The sequence below is a fragment of the Hydra viridissima genome, unplaced genomic scaffold, assembly GCF_058129835.1.
Source record: "Hydra viridissima isolate aposymbiotic clone 2 unplaced genomic scaffold, HvirCarnegie_v1 scaffold_10, whole genome shotgun sequence".
Classification (NCBI taxonomy): domain Eukaryota; kingdom Metazoa; phylum Cnidaria; class Hydrozoa; order Anthoathecata; family Hydridae; genus Hydra; species Hydra viridissima.
This window is the reverse complement of record NW_028324309.1, coordinates 5,487,985-5,510,983: the sequence shown is the minus strand read 5'-3', so window position 1 is coordinate 5,510,983 and position 22,999 is coordinate 5,487,985. Positions and strand designations below refer to the sequence as shown.

The 22,999-nt window shown below is 28.5% G+C and overlaps 1 protein-coding gene and 2 long non-coding RNA genes across 4 annotated transcripts; 1 reads left to right on the top strand and 2 right to left on the bottom strand.

The window, feature by feature from the left end:
- Nucleotides 1-90: 90 nt before the first annotated feature.
- Nucleotides 91-698, bottom strand: LOC149882787 (uncharacterized). Its single transcript, XR_016456316.1, has 2 exons — nt 575-698; nt 91-287 (listed from the first exon to the last, which is right to left on the bottom strand). It is a non-coding gene; the product is annotated as an uncharacterized LOC149882787 (long non-coding RNA).
- Nucleotides 699-1,059: 361 nt separating this feature from the next.
- Nucleotides 1,060-16,089, top strand: LOC149882786 (uncharacterized). Of its 2 annotated transcripts, none has more exons than XM_090100047.1 (16): nt 1,060-1,220; nt 1,606-1,723; nt 5,186-5,406; nt 5,818-5,997; nt 8,769-8,936; nt 10,459-10,576; nt 10,820-11,040; nt 11,228-11,407; nt 11,508-11,675; nt 12,350-12,439; nt 12,608-12,801; nt 13,672-13,933; nt 14,101-14,421; nt 14,627-15,100; nt 15,327-15,509; nt 15,626-16,089. In XM_090100047.1, the coding sequence occupies exons 1-16, from the start codon at nt 1,160-1,162 to the stop codon at nt 15,994-15,996; spliced, it is 3,330 nt and encodes a 1,109-aa protein (XP_089956173.1). In that variant the 5' UTR covers nt 1,060-1,159; the 3' UTR covers nt 15,997-16,089. The 2 variants fall into 2 exon arrangements, with proteins under 2 accessions (XP_089956173.1, XP_089956174.1); XM_090100048.1 differs by having other exon boundaries at nt 1,079-1,220; nt 11,145-11,407.
- Nucleotides 16,090-18,902: 2,813 nt separating this feature from the next.
- Nucleotides 18,903-19,952, bottom strand: LOC149882785 (uncharacterized). The gene is made up of 2 exons (XR_016456533.1): nt 19,870-19,952; nt 18,903-19,544 (listed from the first exon to the last, which is right to left on the bottom strand). It is a non-coding gene; the product is annotated as an uncharacterized LOC149882785 (long non-coding RNA).
- Nucleotides 19,953-22,999: the final 3,047 nt, after the last annotated feature.

Below are 22,999 nucleotides of genomic sequence, written 5' to 3'. Positions count from 1 at the left end.
GGAGAGAAATGGGAGGTGCTATGCAATTTTATTTGATACTACTTTTGAGGCTTGACTATTTCATTTTCAATTTACATTTTTCTTTGTTAGATTACATGAAGATTTTCTATTCTATGTGGTGTTTGAGCAGCAAATTACTTCAGTTATGAACATTAAAGAAGTGCGTCGTCAGGGCAATCGTATTTATTTATCAGAGATTTTTTTTTCAGCGAGAATTCAGCATTTGAAACTTTGTGAGTTAATCAGAATATTAACAGAGAATGTTAATAGATAATCAGGTAGTTTGGCTAAAAAAAAAAACCAAAAATTATGATAAAATTCTAATATCATAAAAAATATAATATATTATAATTATAAAATTCCTTATAGCTTCGATTAATATTAAGTGCAGTATTTTTGTTATTTATTTTCTTTTGTACGTAGAACCATACCGCACTCCTTTTGTTTATTTAATCTTCTTCGTTTTTGTTCTAAAGGGTAATCTAATAACTAACTTACTGGAGATTTGGAGCAAAGTTTGTCTAAATAAAAAATTCAAAAAAAATCGAACAGTAAACAACTGAACTTTACTTACTCTTACATGCAGCATGCAAGAATGCCCGCTTATTAAGCCGACTTATAATTGTCAATAACCATTCTACGCTGGTTAGTAGGTAAAACAGTGACCTGTTGTATGAAGACTCTGATAAGTCTTAAAAAGTTTAAAATTTTTATATTTTATGGATTTGATTTTTTAAGTAAAAGTTCAATCGTATGAGAGACAAGTTTCCACCTTGAATTGGAATTTCAAACTTACTCCTATCATCTTACTCCCATCAATTATATTTCATGCATAAAAAAACAAATATTGATATTATTACAATATAATTAACTAATAACATCTATTGATATTACTATAATATATTTAACTAATAACATCTATTGATATTATTACAACTGTTGCAAAAAACTTAATTGCAAAAACGTGTTTTGAAGAAAGTTTGAACAGATTTATTTGCAGATGGAAATAATAGTTTACACAACTGCTGTTATTTTCACTCCTACTTAAGTATAAAAATAATCCAATACCAACAAGGTCATCAATAATTCCTTAATTAATGAGCAGTAAAGTACACTTCTTTTACACGTAGAAAAAAAAAAAGAGCAACCACTGGAGATAATGGTGGGGAGTATATTTTTAGTCTGCGTTGCAATAGCATCAGTATTAAGCAACGTTGTGGGTAAGCATTAAGATTGATTTTAAAAAATGAAAAAGATTTTGAAACATCATTTTTATTTATAACATACACCAGCATGCATTGAAATAAATTCCAAACACATTTGCGAACTTTAACAATTTTTCTTCAAAACGTTGAGTAATATTTGTTAAAAGCGCTGACAAATGATTTGAAAATCACTGTTAGGCAGATGTAAAATACAACTCCAATCCACCTGACACATGTTGACACTAATACATATTTTGATTAAATACTGTCATATCACTGAAAAAACGCGTTAATAACGAACTTACGCTATGTTCTTGTATTATAAACGAGGTTGTTGGGATATAAGTTAAAAAATGCTAAATGTTCGTTATACCTGTAATAAAGTAATTCTCATTATTAGAAAGCTGTACAAACTCTACTTATCAAAAGTATGGATGCTATGAAGAAAATCTAAATGGCAAAATTCTACTTAACAATAGAAACAATGATCCGAAGCAGCTCTCTGCATTTGTTAAAAGGTCAGTAACATAATTTCTACCGGTGGGAAACCTTGTATATATATATATATATATATATATATATATATATATATATATATATATATATATATATATATATATATATATATATATATATATATATATATATATATATTTCAGAAAAATACAGTAATAACTGAAGTTTTTAATATAATCGTTGAAGCTATCACCCCAAGATAAAATAGGGTTTATTTAATCAGTTACCCTCTCTTCGACTCAACATCAAAAACCTTTATACATAAGACAACCTCAAAGAAATTTTGTCTTAAACACTAGATGTGCGATTATGCATTTAGTGTGACCGCTTTTAATACAGCGACTTTTTTTTTTTTTTTGCAAAGTGTTGTTTTTTTTGCCATTAAACTTTTAATTTAACAAACAGTTGACGTTTATATTGCAAGAGCGTTATTGTTTTAACATGCACCTTGGTAATTTTTGAGGGAAAAAAAATGACAAGGAAGTAATTGTTGAAGGAATCTTCTAATCAAACATTTGGGACGAAATGTTCCATAAAGAAAAAAGAGTTCTTGCAAAACCAACACTTTTCATAGCTGCAAATCCAGTTAATGCTACTTTTTTACCAGAGACAAAGTTAGATATGGCATTTATTTAAAAAATTTGGATCTCGCTGGAATGGCCCTGCCAAAAGTTTTAGAATGAGAATTTTAAAACTAGTGTGCATGAATTACTTATAGATTTGTGCTTTTTATACTTTATAATTTACAGAAATACAGGGAAACAAAGTTCATATTGGTTCCAAGTTTTGTAAAAAGAAGGGGAATGTCTGTAGGAAAATATTTGGCTGTAAAAGCTTGCTATTAAAACATGTTAAGCTTTAATTCACACATCATCAACTTTTTAAAAAGTCTGTTTAAGTCTACTTTACTGATTTTAAAATTATATGTATCATTCTTTAAATTAGGCCTTTCAAAATCTTCTTTTCATTGAAATTGTTTTCTGGACCAGAACAATTGCACTAATATAAATTTCTTTCTTACATTTGAAATTTTTTTTAATTTGAAATTTCTTTCTTTTCTTTAGCTGTTGCTATAGTAATTATATTTAGGGAAAACTTGCGAAATACCGTCATCTTTGCCAATCAAAAAATTTTTTTTCTAACTACAATAAGCAGGACCTGCACTTGAAGACCTGCGTAAAAACACTTTACGTCCTTCATTACCTACATAGTTCTCTTTTTGAAGCGAATTGTGACTTTACCATTTTTACTTTTCAACTTGAAAATTCAGCTCGCGTTCTTTTTCTTTTGAGGAAACATACTTTTTCTATTGCAATTTCTTTTTTTCTCCATTATCTTCCTTAGAATGTTGTATTTTATTATTACATTAATTTCAAATATTTGTGAGTTTGCACTACAATTAAGTTGAATACGTATTTGCTTTTTAAGTTGTTACGTGTTTTCGACTTTTTTGACACGTAAACAATAAAAATAAGATAAACCTTATTAAAAATTTTAACAGGGGGTATTTATAATGACAAGTTGAATATCAAACAATTAAATAACTTTTCTTTTTTTTTTTGAAATTTCATTTCAAAGATTGCAAGTAATTTCAGTGTTAATTTTGACTCATGCACATATATTCTTAATCGGTAGATCAACGCAAATCTTTTGACAACGTAACGCCAATACATTTCATGAAAAATAAGGTATCCCAGGTAGCTGTGAAACAATTGAAAAATTATTAGAAAAAAGTTCCATTTTAGTTCTTTAAAAAGCAATCAACGCTTACTGGAAAATAGAAGTGCACTGAGAAACAGAAAAGATGGAGTCTTGCGTTGTCAAGAATTCTTGATCCGTTATACAAAATAAATCCGTTACAAAAGCAAAACAAAAATTGAAAAAGTAATTCAAGTGTAGCGAAAAGTTAACAATTGTGAACTTTCGCTGAAACTTATTTTTAAAAGTCGATTAACAACTTAGCAACCGAAATTTTAAGCTATTTATTATTCTATCGTATGACGTTTCTGCACGTGCTTAAAAATGTATCATTGAAATTGGGCATCCTTTAAAAAAGTATCAATACTAAAGCAATACTAATGGGCTAGAATAAGTGTTTTATTTGAAGTATGCCTAAGGGGTTAAGAAATCAGACAAATTCCATGTGGTTTATTCTTTTTTTTGTTTTTGCTTTGTTTGTTTGCTTGTTTTTTAGACGACTCTACAGTGTATTACAAGTTAATTTTTTTCTTAACTTTTTTTATAATAAAAAATTCATTTCTAGTCAAAAAAATATTGTTTGTATTAAAATAATTATTTTATTAGGAATCAAGTTTTTTTCTATTAAGAACCACAGATGTTGCAGTGTATTTATATTGAGATATGCGAAAGCACCTTAAATTTATTAAAAGGAGTTCCTACTGGTATGTAGACTCCTTTTGATATGTGGTGACATGCATTAATTAACACATCAACTGTGAAGTTAAAATTGTTAAAAAGCGTTAAAACTGTCAACCAATAACTAAAGTTACAAGTTGTGGCAAGTTAAAATTAAAAAAAAAAAGTTAGTAAAACTAAATTCTGTGTTCAAAGAATACTTAATCTTACAACAACTGTTTTTTTTTTTAATTTATTTTAAATTTAAACTACTGTTTCTCTGTTGACATATATTAGTGTTAATCTTATCCTATAGTTATGCAATATCTAGCCTGTACTTTAAAGATTAGCTTCTAAGAAATATACTAAAATTTTAACAATCTAATGTACTAATTTAACAACCTTAAGTACTAAATATAATTTGTCTATAAGTTCAAAAAAAACTTCATGATTTTTAGAGATTTTTTAATACAAAAAGTATTGGAGCATTTTAAACTACATTAAAATATAGTTGAAAAGTATAAACTAAGTAATTTAAGTATCAATATTAAAAAATTTGTCTTGTTTGTTTTGTAATGGAAATATATCACTTTTCCTTCTTTTGGTCTCTTAAAATTATACATGATATTTAATTGAATTCATGTATTCAATTAAACATCATGATTAACTAAGTATAAAATTTAAGCTTAACATAAGAAAAATATTATTATTAAAGATAAAACTAAATAAATAAAGACTGCATGCATACATACATACATACATACATACATACATACATACATACATACATACATACATACATACATACATACATACATACATACATACATTAGTTTATACACATGTAGCATAAGCATAAAATTTTATACAATTGTGTTTACAGTTTTATTTTGATAATTTCAAAACTTTCTTTTTTATGCACTTTTTTGCCAACTTGATTTCACACTGAAAAAATCTTTAGAAAAAAGTAATGACAGTTTGTTAATTAGATTTCTAAATCTAAGAATACTTTTAGATGGCAATTCTTTGTAAATCTGTAATAAATAGATAAGATTAAAATTGAAATTGTATGAAATATGCATTATTTTGCATAAACTTTATTCTTTAAGCCTAGCATGCAAATGTGAACAAAAAGCTAAAGCTGAAGGCTTCTCGCATTTTTCAATTTCTTTGTTTTCCTCATTTGGTATTTGTGTTGGACTCAATTATGATGACATAAAAGTAACACCGGCCAAAAGTAACTGTAAAGATACTTTTCTGAATCCATGTGATGATTTATCAAGTACTGAATGTCTAGGAGCTGAATCAAGTGATTATATTTATTTAGTTGGTAAGTATTTATTTTATTATGTGTACTTCTTCACTGTGCGCTGATCAAGTATATAGGTATTTTCCAGATGACCATATTTGTATAAAGTTTAATGCAACTTTCATTCTTTATTGTGATTTCTATTTCGTTTATTAGAATTCTGAACACAATTATTAGAATTTTTGTAATTAAAAAGAGAGCATCAATTGTTGTATTGCATAATTTTATGTAAAATTAATGATTGTTAAAAATCTTTTCTCTAGCAATAGTTCTTACTTTTGTAAAAGTATAAATTTCTTACTTATTGTAGATTTTTAATCAGATAATTTTATTTTTTTGTTGCTGAAATTTCAATTCATTAAAATTTGTCTAAAAAGCTTAGCTTGCACTTTCACTATCAGTTGTTATTTATGTAATATTACATGCCATTAGGTCAAGATGGAGGCTATAGTGAATGGAGTGATTGGGGAGAATGCAGTGTTTCATGTGGAAGCGGTTTTTCACAAAGAAGTAGAGAATGTAATAATCCTGTTAAATTAGGAAATGGAAACTCATGTACAGTTCTTGGACCAAGTACAGAAACAAGAAGCTGTGGTATAAAATGTGTAATAGGTATGAGCCAATTATCTCAAGCACTGATCTCAAAATATAACTGGATAGAGTGTTCTATTGTTTTTTTTTTTTTTCAAAAAAAAATTGAAGCCAAAATTGGCCTCTCAAGATGGCGGTGATTAGAGCTCTTAGCAGTGACCAATGTATATTTTATAAGGTTTTACAAAAATACAAAAGAAAATAGTTAGAGTTATTTGTGTTAGAAAAACTAGACTATGAAATAAATTTTTAAAAAATTGAAAGAAATGAAATGATTTTAAAAAAAGTAGACAAAAACAGAAATTATTTATATATTAAAGTTCAAAATATTCAAAATACTTTTTAAGTGCAATTTATAATTAAATGTAATATTTATGTATAGTTTATGAACCTTTTAGCTCTTAGTTACCCAATCCAGTGTGCTAGAAGGTTGATAAGATAACTGTATGGCAAGCAGCAATGGTGTCTACCTTCAATTTTGATAAATTTTATATTTTCTATTTTGGTAGTAAGATATGATAAGCTGAGTGCTTTGAGTACACACAACTCAGTGGTTCTTTCTAGGATTATTTGATACATGAATGTAGTTAATGAATATATTATTTAATAAGAATATTAAATTCAAAATGTAAATTTTTAAATAATATATTTTATTCTTTATAATATTCCAGCTCTCAATAAACGAGTCAATTGTTTTTGACTTGTTATTCAAAACTTTAAAAATTATGAAGGAAATTTTTCGATAACATACATTATGTATGCTATTAAAAAATCTATAATAAGTATAAAGTTTATATCTTTAAATTTCAATAATTATCTGTTAAATTTTAGGGATAATCACTCTTAAGATATAAAAGCATGTAAAAACACCTTTAAAAAAATTTTCAAAATGTATTGTTTAATAAATTTCTGAATATAGAAATATTTAAATCATTTACTATACTTTTTTAGCTATATTATATACTATACTGTTTCACTTACTATTATATATTATGGTTACAGTTATACAGAAATTAAATAACTTTCTCAAGATGCCATGTTGCGAAAATATTTTATCTTAAAAAGAAACTCTGCTACCTACCATAGAGTTGTGTTGTTAACCTTCTAAAACATAGCATTATAGGTAGTTAAGAACTAAAAGGTACATAAATTATATAACAAATGCTAATTATTTGAAATTTTTGTACAAGCAATTAATAAATTACCATGTTGGTAGCTGCCAACGGTTATCATTTTTAAACCTAATAACTATGTTTCTTTGGTCTAAAATGGCAATTGCTAACCAACTTGGCACCATTGTCAAGTTGGTTAGCGGTTGTCAATAAATACTTTTTCTTCACTACTATTAATCAAACTAAATTTAAACAAGTTAAAATTAAAATTTATACTTAGTTCTACTGACAATTGGTATTTTATTTTATCATAAAGCATGCAATCATTAAATTCAGAATGATGAATTTCTTTTAAAACTTGTCACTAACACATTAAAAAAAAATTTTTTTTGCGTAATTACATTAGGTAATGATGGTATTATTTAAAGCCATTAAATATCCAAACCAATCAGATAAGCAATCACTGACCGCTAAAACTCAAGCTTGAAAACTTTATGATGAAGTGCTTACAAAATTTAATGGCTGCATAATTATGACAAAAGAATTATGATAAAACGTACATCAAATCTGACTTCAAACAGCTTCCAGGTCCAAAATTTTGCACTTCAATTGTTTGTGGATGTGTCAGTAACAAGTTCAAGTATAAATCATTGGATATATTATGTAAGAAACTTCTCTTGTGGCAAGCAATATGCAGCTGTGGTTTGAGATCTCAAACTTTTGTCACATCGTCAACTTTAAACTCAGATGTTTACATCAAAGAATGCTTGCAAGCTAGACCATTTTATCAAAGTCCCCATGTCCCCTGCTGGTTCTGGCCTGATCTTGCTTCTTGTCATTATTCTAAGAAGGCCGTAGAGTGGCAAATTTGAGAGACATAAAATTCATACCAAAAAGCTTAAATCCACCAAACTGCCCATAGTTCCATCCCATTGAGAAATTTTGGGGAATCAGCAAAGGATATTTGCGAAAGAGTGGCAAAACAATAAGTACAGCTAAAGATTTGACTAGAGAGTGGACATTAGCAGGGGAAAAAAATGCCAAGACGCTGTGCAGAATTTGATGTCGTTGATTAGCATAAATGTTCGCTTATTTATTCAAAATAATGAAAAATATTAAAATAAAAAGCATTTTTATAATTTTCAACTTCTTTAGATTAGAATAAATATTAAAGTTTTTGCATTAGCTTAATTTTTTTTTTTTAAATTTTTCATCGTTTCGAATTTAATGATTGAATGCTTTATTTATTCTAAAAAATTAAAAACAGAAAATTTAACATACAAGTTATTGAAAGAATATGTTTTGTTAAACAAAAAAACATGTGTATTTGAAATTTATGTAAATACATAATATTCTGTTATTTTTAAGAAAAAAAAATTGTTTAATCAAAAAAAAAAAGATTTTTATTTAAAACTTATATATTTATCAATATATAAACATAAGATGTAAAACTTTATTATCATCAGTTTCTTAATTTTTATATAGCTGTTTATTAATTCCTCCGCCATCTTGAGAGGCCAGAACTAGCTTCAAAAAATTTGCTGTATATGCTATCCAGTTATATTTTGAGATTAGTGGATCTCAATTTTACAGTTATTTATATATAGATGTGTGTATATAAATTTCTTTTTTTGTAATTAGGATTTGTTATTATTTGTAGGTAAAAATTTATATTTACAGATGGAGGTTTTAGTGAATGGTCAGATTTCAGTTCTTGCTCAGCTACATGTGGAGGAGGTTTCAAAACAAGAACTCGCGAGTGCAATAATCCCATACCAGAAAATGGTGGCAAAGATTGTGATGGATTAAGAGTTGAAACACTTGGTTGCAATAAAGATTTTTGCCTTGGTATGAATTTTTTAATCATATTAGCACAAGTATACTTTACACTGAGCTGCAGGACATAGATAGTCTTCATTTGTTTGTCTGTTTTTTAATCGTGGAATTTAATAAATATACAGTGTTTGTGTACTATCACAGCTAATATAGAATTTTTTATCATTTTATATTTATGAAGTTCCAAGTTGGTAAAATGATTTCTCAAACTTTTAGTGAATGTATAATCTTTAAATTAAGCATCAGAGTCTGTTACAAAAAGTATTGTGTAGTCACTGGATCTTTGATTTTTTACGATACCTGTCCTATGATACTAATACTGAATTGGCATCAGTCTTGGTCAGAGAGATTTTTCTGATAATAACTTTTAAGTATTGTTGACAATAGTATTGTAAATGCAAGACTTCCGAGACTCTGATGCTTACTTTAAAGTAAGTATCATAGTCTAGAAAGTCTTGGAGTCTCCCCTCCCCCTCCCCCTCTCCTCCACTGCCCCTCAGTTTAAACAAATAAACCACAATTAAATTGGTATCATTTTTCATAAAAAGATACTCCATCAAGCTCATGATTTGATTTTTTAGGAAAAAAAAATTAAAACACCTCACTGATTTTGTAAGAGAAGAAAATAAATTGAATAGTAAGAGAATAGAAAAAAGGTAGTTTTTCCATATAAAATCCTACAGTTTGACTACAATCTTTAAGTATTTAATTTTTCTAATTAATGTTTTTGTATAATGACTAGACATTTAAACCATATTGGAGTAAAGTATGAACTTATTTTGACTGTTTTACCTATGGTATGTTTAAAGTGATATTAAAAGCTTATTATAAAAGTTTAGCCTTTAGTTCATTTGGTATATTAGTTTCATGCTTAAGTATGAGCAACTGCTTTAGCAACTTATCAACTTATTAAGTCATCATTAGTGTCACAGTTCCATAATCCAAGCCAGCAGAATCAATGTCCAAGCAAAATAAACTAAAGTATACCTAAAATAGCTTGACCACTAAATTAAATATTTAATTTAGTAGTCAAGCTATTTTAAGTATGTTTTAACATTTTCAAGCATTTTTTTTTGAGGCTATAAAGTTGTTTTACAGCAATTGATAAAGTCTGTTTAAGGTTTTTGTATTGATTCTTATAAAAAAAAACTCTAGATTATGGTAAAAGATTCAAGAAAATTTGATACATTTAAAGTTTGGCTTCAAATCATTGTAAATTTAAAATGTTCCAGACAGCTGAACACATTTTACAGCAGTACGCACAATATCTGTATTGCATGGAGTTTTCCAAAATCTTTATGTTGTGAATAAATGTGTTAACAGAATCTCATCTGTAGGATTGCTCAGAAAAGACAGTTATAGCTGGTATTGATTTGCCAGAATCAAAACTTTAGAGCGTTAAATCAAACTAGAGGGTGAAGTTTAATTTATTTCATCCAAAAAAAGTAGTTAGGCTATTATATAGTTAATGAGGATTTTATGGCTGGGTATTTAAAAACATAAACTATTTTTCAGTTGAAATTTTCATTATTAGAGACCTGCTCAGATTCTACCTATGAAAAAAAAGGATGTTATGAAGAAAATCTAAATAGCAAAATTTTACTTAACAATAGAAAAAATCATTCAACACCACTCCCTGTGTTTGTTAGAAGGTTGGTAACTTTTTTTTTCTGTTTGCAGCAGTTTAAGAAACTCCATACATTTGTTGACTGCTTATTCTAAAAATTTTTGCTTAAGCATTTTATTTCAAACTTTATATGGCCAAAAAATGTATAGAACCTCATGCTTTTTTGAATGCACAATCCTAGTTACAAATAGGAGTTTACAGCAATTGCTAGATGAATGTTGAATGCAGAATGTTGCTAAAAAATCTCAAATCTTTTTTTCCCTTTAAGCCTGGTATGTCAATGTCAATTGAAAGCCAAAGCTGAACGTTTTTCACATTTTTCAATTTCTTTATTCTCCTCTTTTGGTGTTTGTGTTGGATTCAACATTGCTGACTTAACAGTAACACCAACCCAAAACAATTGTAGAGACACTTCTTCAAAAATTTGTGATGACACATCAAGTTTTGATTGTTTAGGAGCTGAATCAAGTGATTATCTTTATTTAGTTGGTAAGTATTTTCCTAATATGAGCATTAGAATCTATTTTATTGACATGTTCTAGTTTATCTTCAGATTTTCCAGGGCACATTTATAATTTATATTTATTAAATAGCTTGCTTCATCCGTTTATTATCATGAAATGCTATATAAATACACTTAAAAGCCATTGTATATATGCGCATCACCTGTCATTAGGTGAAGATGGAGGCTATAGTGAATGGAGTGATTGGGGAGAATGCAGTGTTTCATGTGGAAGTGGTTTTGCACAAAGAAGTAGAGAATGTAATAATCCTGTTAAATCAGGAAATGGAAAGTCATGTACTGTTCTTGGGCCAAGTACAGAAACAAAAAGTTGTAATGTAACATGTGCTATAGGTATAAGCCAATCTCTTTTACATATATTAAGATATGTGTAAATGTGCATATTTATAATTAGTGTTTGTATATTTTTTTAAAATGACCTTATTAAATATAGATGGAGGTTTTAGTGAATGGTCAGGTTTCAGTCCTTGCTCAGCTACATGTGGAGGAGGTTTCCAAACCAGAACTCGAGAGTGCAATAATCCTACACCAAAAAATGGTGGTAAAGATTGTGATGGGTTAAAAGTTGAAACACTTGGTTGCAAAAATGATTTCTGTCTCGGTATGAGTTTTTTAATAATAATAAGACTACAGATTTGGAGTGGTAAAACCTAGTTAATTTCAGTTTGTTCATGCACTTAATCAATGACATCAAAGATACAAAACTAACAAAAAGCATTGAACAAAATATAAAGCAGAAAGAAAATATAAGTTTAAATTGGAAGCAGTTTGATACTATTATTAGTTGGTAAATCTTTGAAAGCAATTTTTGATATTCAAAAAGCTGTTGCTGCTGAATATTAATCTTAAAGTAGAAGAATTTTTGAAAGTAGAAAAATAGTTTCTTAAATTAATTTTGTTTGATGAAATTAAAAGTAATTTGTTTGCTAACATTTTACTAATTTGAAAGCTCTTCATTTGTATTACAGTCATTTCTCGAATTTTGTTGTTAAATTTCTGGCAGATTAAACAATTATTTTTGAACCTTTTTTTTTTTCAACTAAGCAAAACTTTTAAGAACTAACATTTTAATAATTTAAATATTTTTAAGGGAGAAATAAACTTATCTAGCAGATTCATTTAGTTTTCCCTTTAAAATCAGATTTAAAGTCAGATCTTCAAAAAAAAAAATACTTGAGTAATGTTTACTCTTATTATATTAAACATTACTTAAGCATTCAAAACAAAAATTTTACTTACGTGTTATTTCAAATCTTTTTCAAATATTCACTTCAGGTGCCGATGGTGTTGCAAAAGCTCAATCACTTGTTGAAGGATTTTTAACGTCATTTTACATTTCAACAAATCCTGGAAAATCAGTTTCTGGTAATAAATTACAGCGATTTATTTTTACATTTTTTACTTATAACAGCAGATGTTTTGTAATACTTTTGATATTTGTTTTGAATAAAAATAAATTTATATTATGTAACTCTTAAATAATAGTTACTAAAGAAATAATTTAATTTGATTAATCCATCTAAACTCATGTAGGTAAATCCTTGAAAGCAATTTTTGAAATTCAAAAGGCTGTTGCTGCTGAGTTTATCTCAGTTGATCCAACATCTCGCAAACCTGTTGATACGCTTTTAAAAGAGCTAGAAGAGTTTTTATTAAAAGCTGCTAAAGGAGGGTCTATTGATTTTGCACGTGTCACTCTTGGAAAATCTTTATTCAATTTAATGAAAGTAAGTTTTAAAAATGGTGGCAACAGTGTTTAAATAAAGCAATAATAATAATGATAATAATAATAATAATGGTAATAGTAATAATAGTAATGATGATGATCATGATCATGATCATCATGATCAATTATCATCATGATCAATCATCATCATCATGATGCTCATTATGATCATCATGATGGAGGAGGAGGAAAAAAAAGATAATATGCTAATAAAACAATAGTAATAGGGGAGACCAGGGCTAGTTGGCTTCAGGGGTAAGTTGAAACACTGGGTTTAACTTTGGAGTTTTTCATCAAAAACTTTTAGAATTCACATGGAATCTTCCTACATAACTAATTCATCTTTCAGTGCAGTATCAGGATAATTAGCGCATGTGCATAGAAGTTATAGCGTTTTTTGTGTTTTTTTTACTAATTTTGTAACCTTTGTAACTATATCACTTTTTCAATTTTAAAATATAATAGCATTAGCTACAAATAAACTTGATTAGATATAAGAGTATTATGGTTCACTATAACCTGATATATGTTATGTTTTTCAATATTTTGGGCTTTGGGGGTCTGTAGGACATTTTGTGAACAATTAGCTTGACATCCTCAAAAAGTTCACCCAGAAATGCACAGAGCTCAAAAAATAAAACTTTATCCAACTAACCCTGGTCTCCCCTATGCTGATCATAAGGATAGAATTTCTGAAAATATTGAAAAGTTTTTGTATTCAACTATGTAGTTCTTTGAGCACAACTATCACAACTTAAGGAAAAAGTTGGTGATGAAAAGATGATGTGGTAGATTTTTTAGGTTATTAAAGTTTGATTTTATTGAACCTTTGTTTATTAAAAACTTTGCATGCTCATTTGTTGTTTTCTAGAAAGAAATTGCAAATGGACTCGCAATTGATGAAATGAATACAGCATCAGAAGAATATTTGAAACAGATAAAATCACAGATTGGAGATGAAAAATTTTCAAGGATCATGTCTAGTGATGGTGGCAGTACTTTGATGTTTGTAATGGACACAACTGGGTCTATGAGTGATGAAATCAATGCTGCAAAAGGAATTGCAAATTCTATAATTAGCAGTACCAGGAAATTTCCTGTTGATTACATACTATCTCCTTTTAATGACCCTGGTAAATACTGCTAGCATTTTACCTCATTATATTAAAAAAGTTTTAAATACCAGTTTTATTTCAACTGTTTAAGTAAAAAATTAGTCACTTTCAAACTATAGATGGATATGTCAAAAAACAGCTATTAAAATAAAGATTTTAGATTTTTTCTGTCTGACTTTAAATAGATGCTGGACCAGCTATTTATAAAAGTGAGAAGCAACAAGCTGAAGTCATTGATGCTATTTCGAATCTTCGCATAGAGGGTGGTGGTGATTGTCCTGAGCTTGCATTTACTGGCATGTTAAATGCTTTTAATAAAGGACCCCAATACAGCAGCCCAATGTTTGTTTTCACTGATGCTAGTGCAAAAGATGATTCAAAATCAAATATGGATGCATTAAAAGCTGCAGCCACCTCTTCTTCCTCACCAATTACTTTTTTTGCAAATCTTGATGGGTGTGGATCAGGAATAGATAGTTTTAAAGAGATTGCTTCTTATACATCAGGTAGAACTTTTATTATTGACATTATTGTTGATATTATTGTAGTTTGTGTTAATAATAACATTATCATTACTATTATTATTATCGTTATCAGTATTATCAGTTTTATTATTATGATTATTGTTGTTGTTGTTGTTGTTGCTGTTGGTTTTGTTGTTGTTGTTAAATTAGTTTAATTTATAAAATTATAAGCCTTGAATTCTTTTAGGTCTGGTTTTCCCATTATTAAATGATAAGGAAATATTGAGTTTTACAGAATATGTGAAAAGTAGTTTGCAGCAAGATACTGTCGTTGCATCAGGTGAAATATTAAAGAGCAGATTTAAAAGGCAAATAGAAGAAACAACTCAAGATTTTGTTGTAGATGATGGGCTTGAAAAGATCATTGTGTCTATTTCAGCAAGTGTTCAAAATGCTGCTGGTTTGGTCAAGTTGCATCATCAAGATGGATCATTTAAATTAGCTACAACAACCACCTCAATGGCATCCATTTACCAGATTTCCTATTCTGATAAATCTTTTTTTGGTAAATGGACTCTTACCTTTCCATCTAGCACAGCAGAATACAAATATAGTGTTCAAGCAATATCACGTGATCCTATTGAATTTGCTTACTCCTTTATTTATCAGCAGAATCCTGCAAAGAACAGTCCTGCATATTCTTTCAATGATCCGATCAAAGGTTATTCTTTTTTTTAAAAAGGGTTAAGTTTTTGCAACATCTTTGCTATTTTTGCATCAAAATATATAGATCAAATGAAATACTTGATTTTTAAAATATTTTTGCAAATTAAGCCACAGCTAATTGGATAACTTTTATTTGCAAAAATCTTGTGTTTACAAGTCATTAAGCTTACGTTTTTCATGAAATTTATTTCCATTTGTTTTTCCTATTACGATATATATAGGACAAGAAAACAATATGGTCATACGAGTAGGAGGTAACAATGTTGAGCTATCTTCTCTTAAATGTCAAATTGTGAATTTGAAAGGAAGCATCATTTCAGACTTACTTTTAATCAAGCAAGAGAGTGACATGTTTTCTGCCAAACTTACACCCCCTGATTTACCATTCAAAATGAGATGCTACGGTAGGGGCCTTTTTTAATAGTAACTTTATTATATGTAAACTACTTATATCATTCACTTAAAACAACAGATGAAACATTTTTTCAAAATGTTTTTGAAATTCGTGATTTCATTAAAGGTAGCACAAAGCATGGGAATAGTTTCCAACGTGTATCCAATGGACTTTCAAAGGCAAAATCAGCTTTCATGATTCCCATATTTGCCGGAAATATGTTTACTGCGCCTTCATCTGGCATCGTCGATGTTCAATTAATGGTGTTCAACTTCGGTGCAGAAGAGTCTATTACTTTCAGTGTGAAGTCAACTCATGGAAGAGTTGAACTCTTAACATCAAACTTAGTTGTTCGAAGAACTGCCTTCCTCCTATTTAAATATAGCGCACCAAGCGACCCAAAACTTGTCGGAGCAACAGAAAGACTGACTGTCAGTGCGCAGTGCGACGTCACAAAGGAGGACTTTACTGTCTCTTTTAATATCCTAATTGTTTGAGCCTTTAACATTTTTTTATATCCTAATTTTTTGAATGTTTTTAAACATTGTTTGGTGTTTCTTTAGAGCCAATAAAAGTGCTTGTTAATATTATTTGTAGTTTTATTTTGTGCTGTATACTGCGATACCTTGACTATCACAAGTGATAATAGTATGCAATTTCTAGTAGGAAATACTTAATCAAAGCGTTTTTTTTCTTGGTTTGGATAATCTTTTATCTGCGTAAAGTTTTTATTTAAAGTTTGTAATTTCCGAGAACTATTGTTAAAAGGTATTGTGATTTCTCTCAAAATAAACTCGAAGATTTCAACGGTAGAAAAAAATTGGTTAATAGTTGTTTGAGGTTTATAAATGTCCCAGAAAAATTTCAATTCAGTAACACTAAAAAATTTATTTGAAACGAAAATAAGAAATAGTTTGATGTATAAAATCATTATTAAGAATTCTCACTTAAAGCTGTCCAAACATGCTGGAAAAACTCGAGAAAAGGTCCAATAAATTCTGCAGCATTTCTGAACCTACCATGCAAACGTACTTTATCAAGTAGTTTCCATATATTCTCAATAAGACTTAGAACAGGAGATGGTGACAGGCCATTGTATTACAGTGATTTTATCTGTAGCCCCTGGTGATAAAAATATAACGAAATTTTTGAGCAGTTAGAGGTTATTGAATTTTTTACCTATCCTGTTATTTTGTTTCGAAAGTGTTAGTTTTCCTTCACTAAAGGTTTTGTTTAGTTACATTAATAATCTCAAAATCAAGCCGACTACTTTAACTGAATTATTGTACAATTACAATCATTTTAGTTACATTAGTTAATGAGAAAGCTATCGCAAAATGAAGCCGACTTTGGTTCTAAAATTGAACAATTATTATAATTTGCATTCTAAGGCTAATAGTTTGTTTATACCACTTATGCTTATTTTGAGCTTAGTTTTTGTCACCAGGAGTAATCAAACTATGATTTAATGAGGTTTGGTGTGTGTTTGAGGTCACTGTTCTATTGGAATAATCACCGTAGAAGCATATCTTCATCTATTAAAGGTAATATTTCATAATCCAGACTTGAATTGTGTATGTATTTGTCCAATATACCTCCTACGCGATACAGTGGTCCCAATCAAGAAAACTCTCAAAAACACCCCCAAGTCTTCGTAACCCCCATGTTTCACGATTCATATGATTTACGAATTTTTGTTTTTTTTTTGACTTCTTTACTAAATATCTCCAAAACGGAAAAACTTAGAGCATTCATATTTTGGATTTTGCGATGTTTTTTTAATAAAATTCCAGATATAGAAATTTGATTTCTATTGATTTTTGACCACCTGATTCCACACTGTGCATCCTCTGTTTTACAAATCTCTAGTCATCTTACATAATAATTTATCTTTTATCGAGGATTTTTTTCGCAAAATAGTTGAACTTTTTTCTATTTTTTGTAAAGTTGTAAAGGACAACGTAAAAGATTTTATTATATTTTTGAATTATTTTACATTATATAGATTAATGTTTGAGTGGTGTGACTTTTGAAGTACTGTTCTTGCAGACAATAATAATAAATCGTTCAATAAAGCTTTGTGCTCGTGAAATTTTATGAGTCAACAAAAGTATTGAATACTTTGTTTTAGGTTGAAAATATTTTTTAAACTACTTAGCGAACAGCCATTTTTTATTTTGTGGCAAAACTAGAAAATTGCAAAAGAGGAGGATAAAAATCTTTATGGTTGGTTTTAATAACAATTTAGTTTAAATGATTTATTCAACAAGAATCAATTTTAGTAGGGGAAAACCTCAATGAATGGGACAGTTTTTGCAAAATGCTTTTTAAACGTTGATAAAATTGTTTAATATGCGTATTTAAATATGTTTGATAACCACCGACTCTTGCTCAATAATATAGAAAAACAAAAAAATTGGATTTGCATTTGGCTATTGGAAAAAAGAGAGTTTTATTGGAGCATGACATTTGTCCCATTCATTAAGTATGTCTCATTGAATGGGACAAACATAAAAGAATTAAAAATAGACGTATTTAATTCAATCATTTTTCAAATTAGCTTATTAACTGTAAATGTAGTTAAATATATAGATACATACATAAAGACCACACAAAAAATATTTTTAACTATAAACATTTTAACTCTAATTAAATTTCAATCAAAACAGAACTTTCTCATTTTAGAATATTATATTTAGTTATTTTTATTTAAGTAAAATATTGCAGTATAAAAGTGTATAAATAATACCCATTACCCATGGGGATAAAAGTAAGGGACTGCAGCATCCCTCTGCTGAGCTGTAAATAATACTTTGCTAAATTCATTCAATAGTTAGTATTTTGTCTCATTCAATATGCGCATTACTTTATCCAAAATGATTAGTCACACCAAAAACACCATTAATTAAGCTTGAATGTTTTACTCACTGTAGTACTAGAGACTGTTATCTATTTAAGCATGGAATTTTATTTTCCATAACTTCAAAAATTGCTGCAAAATCAGAAAAAAAAAAAAAACGTTTCTAAAAATTACTTTTTACATTCGAAAACACAATAACATCCATTGTCATTACAGTCATAGAGCAATAGAATGGAGTCGGTCAGTTGAGTTCTTGTTTCTATCACTCTTTGTTACAGGAATTTGAATATCCTTACATCGATGCTTCTGTAAGAATCTGAATTTGTCTCATTCAATAATTTTGTCCCATTCATTAAGGTTCTCCCCGAAGTGAAATGTTTCTAACCGTCAATTTTTTGACGTATTTTTAACATCAGGCAAATTTTAAATTTTAAAAGACTTGAGGTTTAGAAATATTTATTAGTTAAATTGTTAACATTAATGCTAAAGGGGATAATAAATATCCTTCAGAATTAAATGTGATGTTCAAACAAAACTAACATGACAAATTACAATATCTTTTTAACAATTAACAATGACAAATTACAATATCTTTTTAACAATTAACAATGATTAAGTTTCACACATGAAATGTCCACTTTTTTAAATGTACTGAAACAAACGCGCCGTCTCATTTAGGGGCCATTTAACGCACCGTCTCATTTAGGGGCCATTTTGAAGGGTACAGCTAAAACTGGAACATGGGCATGATGTAAAATGTAATCGCTGGTACTTTCAAGCAAGGTTCTATTTACTTTCCCGAGTATTCTTTTTCCGGTCACGATTAAACTAGCATTGTGACTCTCTGCAGTATCACAAATTGTCTGACCAATACTACCTTGTTGATTAACAAGAAATGGCTTAAAATTTATGTTACTTGCGATGCACTTTGCCTTGAATTTTTCTAAAACTTTTTCGCTCTTCAAGAGTCCTTTGTAAATACTTTCATAATGATCTGCTTTTCCCTCCATCAATGTTGTTACTGACAACTTTGACGACTCATTCACGTGGACCAACAGCACCTGATGTTCTTTTCTGTGGATATTTTCTGCGTACCATTGGAACGCTTTTTCAGATTGCTTGTCACCGTCCACGGCAATGCAAATTTTTTTTCCTTCCATGGTCAAGTTTTATTTAACTTTTGTTCTATAAAAGAAAAAAAGGCTGCTGCATTTTTCATATGAAATATATTTGTAATAATATTCACGGTAATATTTACAAATGAAGAGGTTTGCTGTAGTCTTTCAGTAATCTTAACCAAGTTCGACAATAAACTTATATCATCTCATATAAATCTCTTTGTTATTGTAACAACTTGAAATAAAACCATTAAACAACCCCTCTTTGCGTCATTGTGAGAATTAAGAAAACTAGTGTTTAATTCGTTATCAGGTGTTTAACGGTTTTGCTTTGTGGAAGAAGAAAATATAAAAATGACAATTTCTTTTTTCACTAATATGCAAACACTTACACAGTTTTATATCAATCTTTCAATGAAGCAATCTGAATATCGCAATAAAGATTATGAATATATGTGATTCTCCTTCATTTATGTGAATTCTCATGAATGGCGAAGATATGATGTCAATAGCATTAAGTATTTTATAGCATAAAAAATTAATAAAGTTATAACTTTTATTAATATTAATGAAACTTGAACGTCACGCGTAGTAGGTAACATTTCTTTGTCTTACATAGAATATTTTTAGCTGGATTGATTGGCTGGGTCAAGGATTTCAAGTTTCTTACTCCACAGTCATTTTTTTTTAATGCTGTAAATAATTCATTAACCAGTGATAACATTAATATTAAAGAACTGGTCATCTTGTGTACAAATGGTCTGAAGAACCTCTTTCTTAAATAAATTTTTCAGTAAATTAATCAAAAGACAACAGTTAAATTTTGTTATAAAAATAATTGACAAATACCCCTTACACATAACAAATCTCTCTAAACACATAAATGTTTTGTGTAAAAGAATCAACCAACAAATTCTAAGTTTCATGGGCATAGGTTTGTTTTTTATGGCATCCTTTTTGTAAGCAAGATTTAGATCATAATTTAACTAAAAATGTCTAATAGGGTAACTTACCAAACTTCAGAAAACGACTTTAAGTAGATTTCCAAACTTCAGAAAAGTAAAAGTCACTGAACAAGTCGTAATCCAAGTAATATTAACCAAACAAATTAAACATCATCATCATCATCATCATCATCATCATCATCATCATCATCATCATCATCATCATCATCATCATCATCATCATCATCATCATCATCATCATCATCATCATCATCATCATCATCATCATCGTCATCATCATCATCATCATCATCATCATCATCATCATCATCATAATCATCATCATCATCATCATCATCATCATCATCATCATCATCATCATCATCATCATCATTTTGATGCAGTATTGAAAAACCATTTTCATTTTGTTTTTTTGGAGAATTTTTTGAAGACTAAAAAATTATTAGGTTCTTGCAAAGGTTTTTAATAGTAAAACTGAAAAATTGTTTTTAAATAAGATTACACTGGCCATCAAAAAATAAGATTACACTGGCCATCAAAAAATAAGATTACACTGGCCATCAAAAAATAAGATTACACTGGCCATCAAAAAATAAGATTACACTGGCCATCAAAAAATAAGATTACACTGGCCATCAAAAAATAAGATTACACTGGCCATCAAAAAAGTATGTTTAAAAAAGTTTTAAACAAGTGCAACTTATGTGCTCTTGGGTGCGGAAACCGTATCTGGCATTTTTTTTTAGTATTATCTACAGTTCAGTCACATTATGAGATAATATCGATTTTTTTAAAAGTAAGGAAAACAGTCGAATATAAAAAGAGTTAATTACCACTTTTATTTAACTTAACACACCATGTTTTTTAATTAAAAACTTACTATATTTATTTAATAAAATTTGTTAGGATAATATTTATACAATCACTGTTAGCCGTACTTAGAGAGCATGAACACGAAACTGAAAAGTGAGGGTATGTTGACCAAAAGAAAAATAATATCTGATAGCGAAGAAAATCAAGGTGGAAAAACAAAGAGCAATTTACCACTACTCCCAACCTAATTTCTTTAGATTTACTCCAAGCTGTGTTATATTAGAGTGCAAAGACATTTAATTAAAAAAGAACGATTTTCTCACGTTCTGTATATTCAAATGCAAAAAATATGGTTGATGAGTTGACATTAATATTTTTTTATACTCAGCCCGCCCAAAAACATATTAATCATGCAAAATCGTTAAAAAAAAAGATTTTTTATCGCTGGCCTCTGTAATTAAATTGAATTGTTTGGTAGCTCGTGAAAAATTGTGACATTAGTCCGATTTTTTGTGACATTTCGTAAATACTCGGGAAATGTAATATTAACAAACAATCATGAAGTTGCGATTTTTTTGACATTTCGTGAATATTTGTGAAATGTAATATTAACGAAAAATCGTCATTTGCGATTTTAGACATTTTTAGACATTGCGATTATAAACTTTAGATTATAATATTTAGGACATTATTTTAAAAGTATATCACATTTATTCACAACACTTCATAATAATTCACATTTTTTTACAATTACAAAATGCATCTTTTGGCAATTAATAAATGAATAGTTAACTGCAGAAGGGTTTTCATTTGGTCAGCTTAAGAAAAATTTTTAAAAAGACCATTATTCCTTAATTTGTTAACAGAAATAAAAATAGAGTAAGCTCAAAAAAGGTTTTTTTCTTCATTTTTATATTAAAATCTCATTCTTTATTTTTAACGTCCATTTTACGAGGTCAAGAGACATTTTCTTGACCTCATAAAATGGATGCAGATACCTATTGACATTTTTGAATATTATATGATGTGTTAACTTCTAGATACAATTTAAATAAGATAAAGCTAAAATTGGTCACCAAAAAAAATTTACTCCTTATGTTTAAAATTTGTTTCTTCAATTTTTCATGATGATTCCAAATCTGTGATTAGTTTAAGAAAGATACATCAAATTTCTAAAACATCGCTTAATGAAGTTTTAATTTTAAGATTCCACAGATTATCCACTGGGAAATTTCTTTTAGAAAGCCTGAAACAGCATAAAATTGAAAGTCTATTTTAGGCGTGTGTTATTTGAATGAATGGCTTTTAGCTATGATTGTATGCCAGAATTAAGTAAGAAGCACTATGACGCTACATAGACCTATGAAATGCCTCTGAAAAGACTTTTAACACCACTGCAGTTGGAAAAGAGGCCAACTGTTTTAAGAACATGACGAGATCCAAAGTTCATTTGCAATATCTACATACAAGAACACCAAGAAGCAAGAAAACTTCTTTCAACTAAAGTGACCAAAAATTATCAAGCGCATAAAAATCATTTACAGAGAGCACCCCAAAATTCACCTTAAATCACCTACAATCCTAAACATTCCTTTTTATATAACAATGTGTGTATGTGTGTGTGTGTGTGTATATATATATATATATATATATATATATATATATATATATATATATATATATATATATATATATATATATATATATATATATATATATATATATGTATCAATGCGAAAACATA

Excerpts from the sequence above, each read along its gene's own strand:
- LOC149882786 (XM_090100047.1), top strand. The coding sequence starts at position 1,160 with ATGGTGGGGAGTATATTTTTAGTCTGCGTTGCAATAGCATCAGTATTA. Across the intron at positions 14,422-14,626 it reads GATTGCTTCTTATACATCAG|GTCTGGTTTTCCCATTATTA; the intron begins GTAGAACTTTTA and ends GAATTCTTTTAG. Across the intron at positions 15,510-15,625 it reads ATTCAAAATGAGATGCTACG|GTAGCACAAAGCATGGGAAT; the intron begins GTAGGGGCCTTT and ends ATTTCATTAAAG.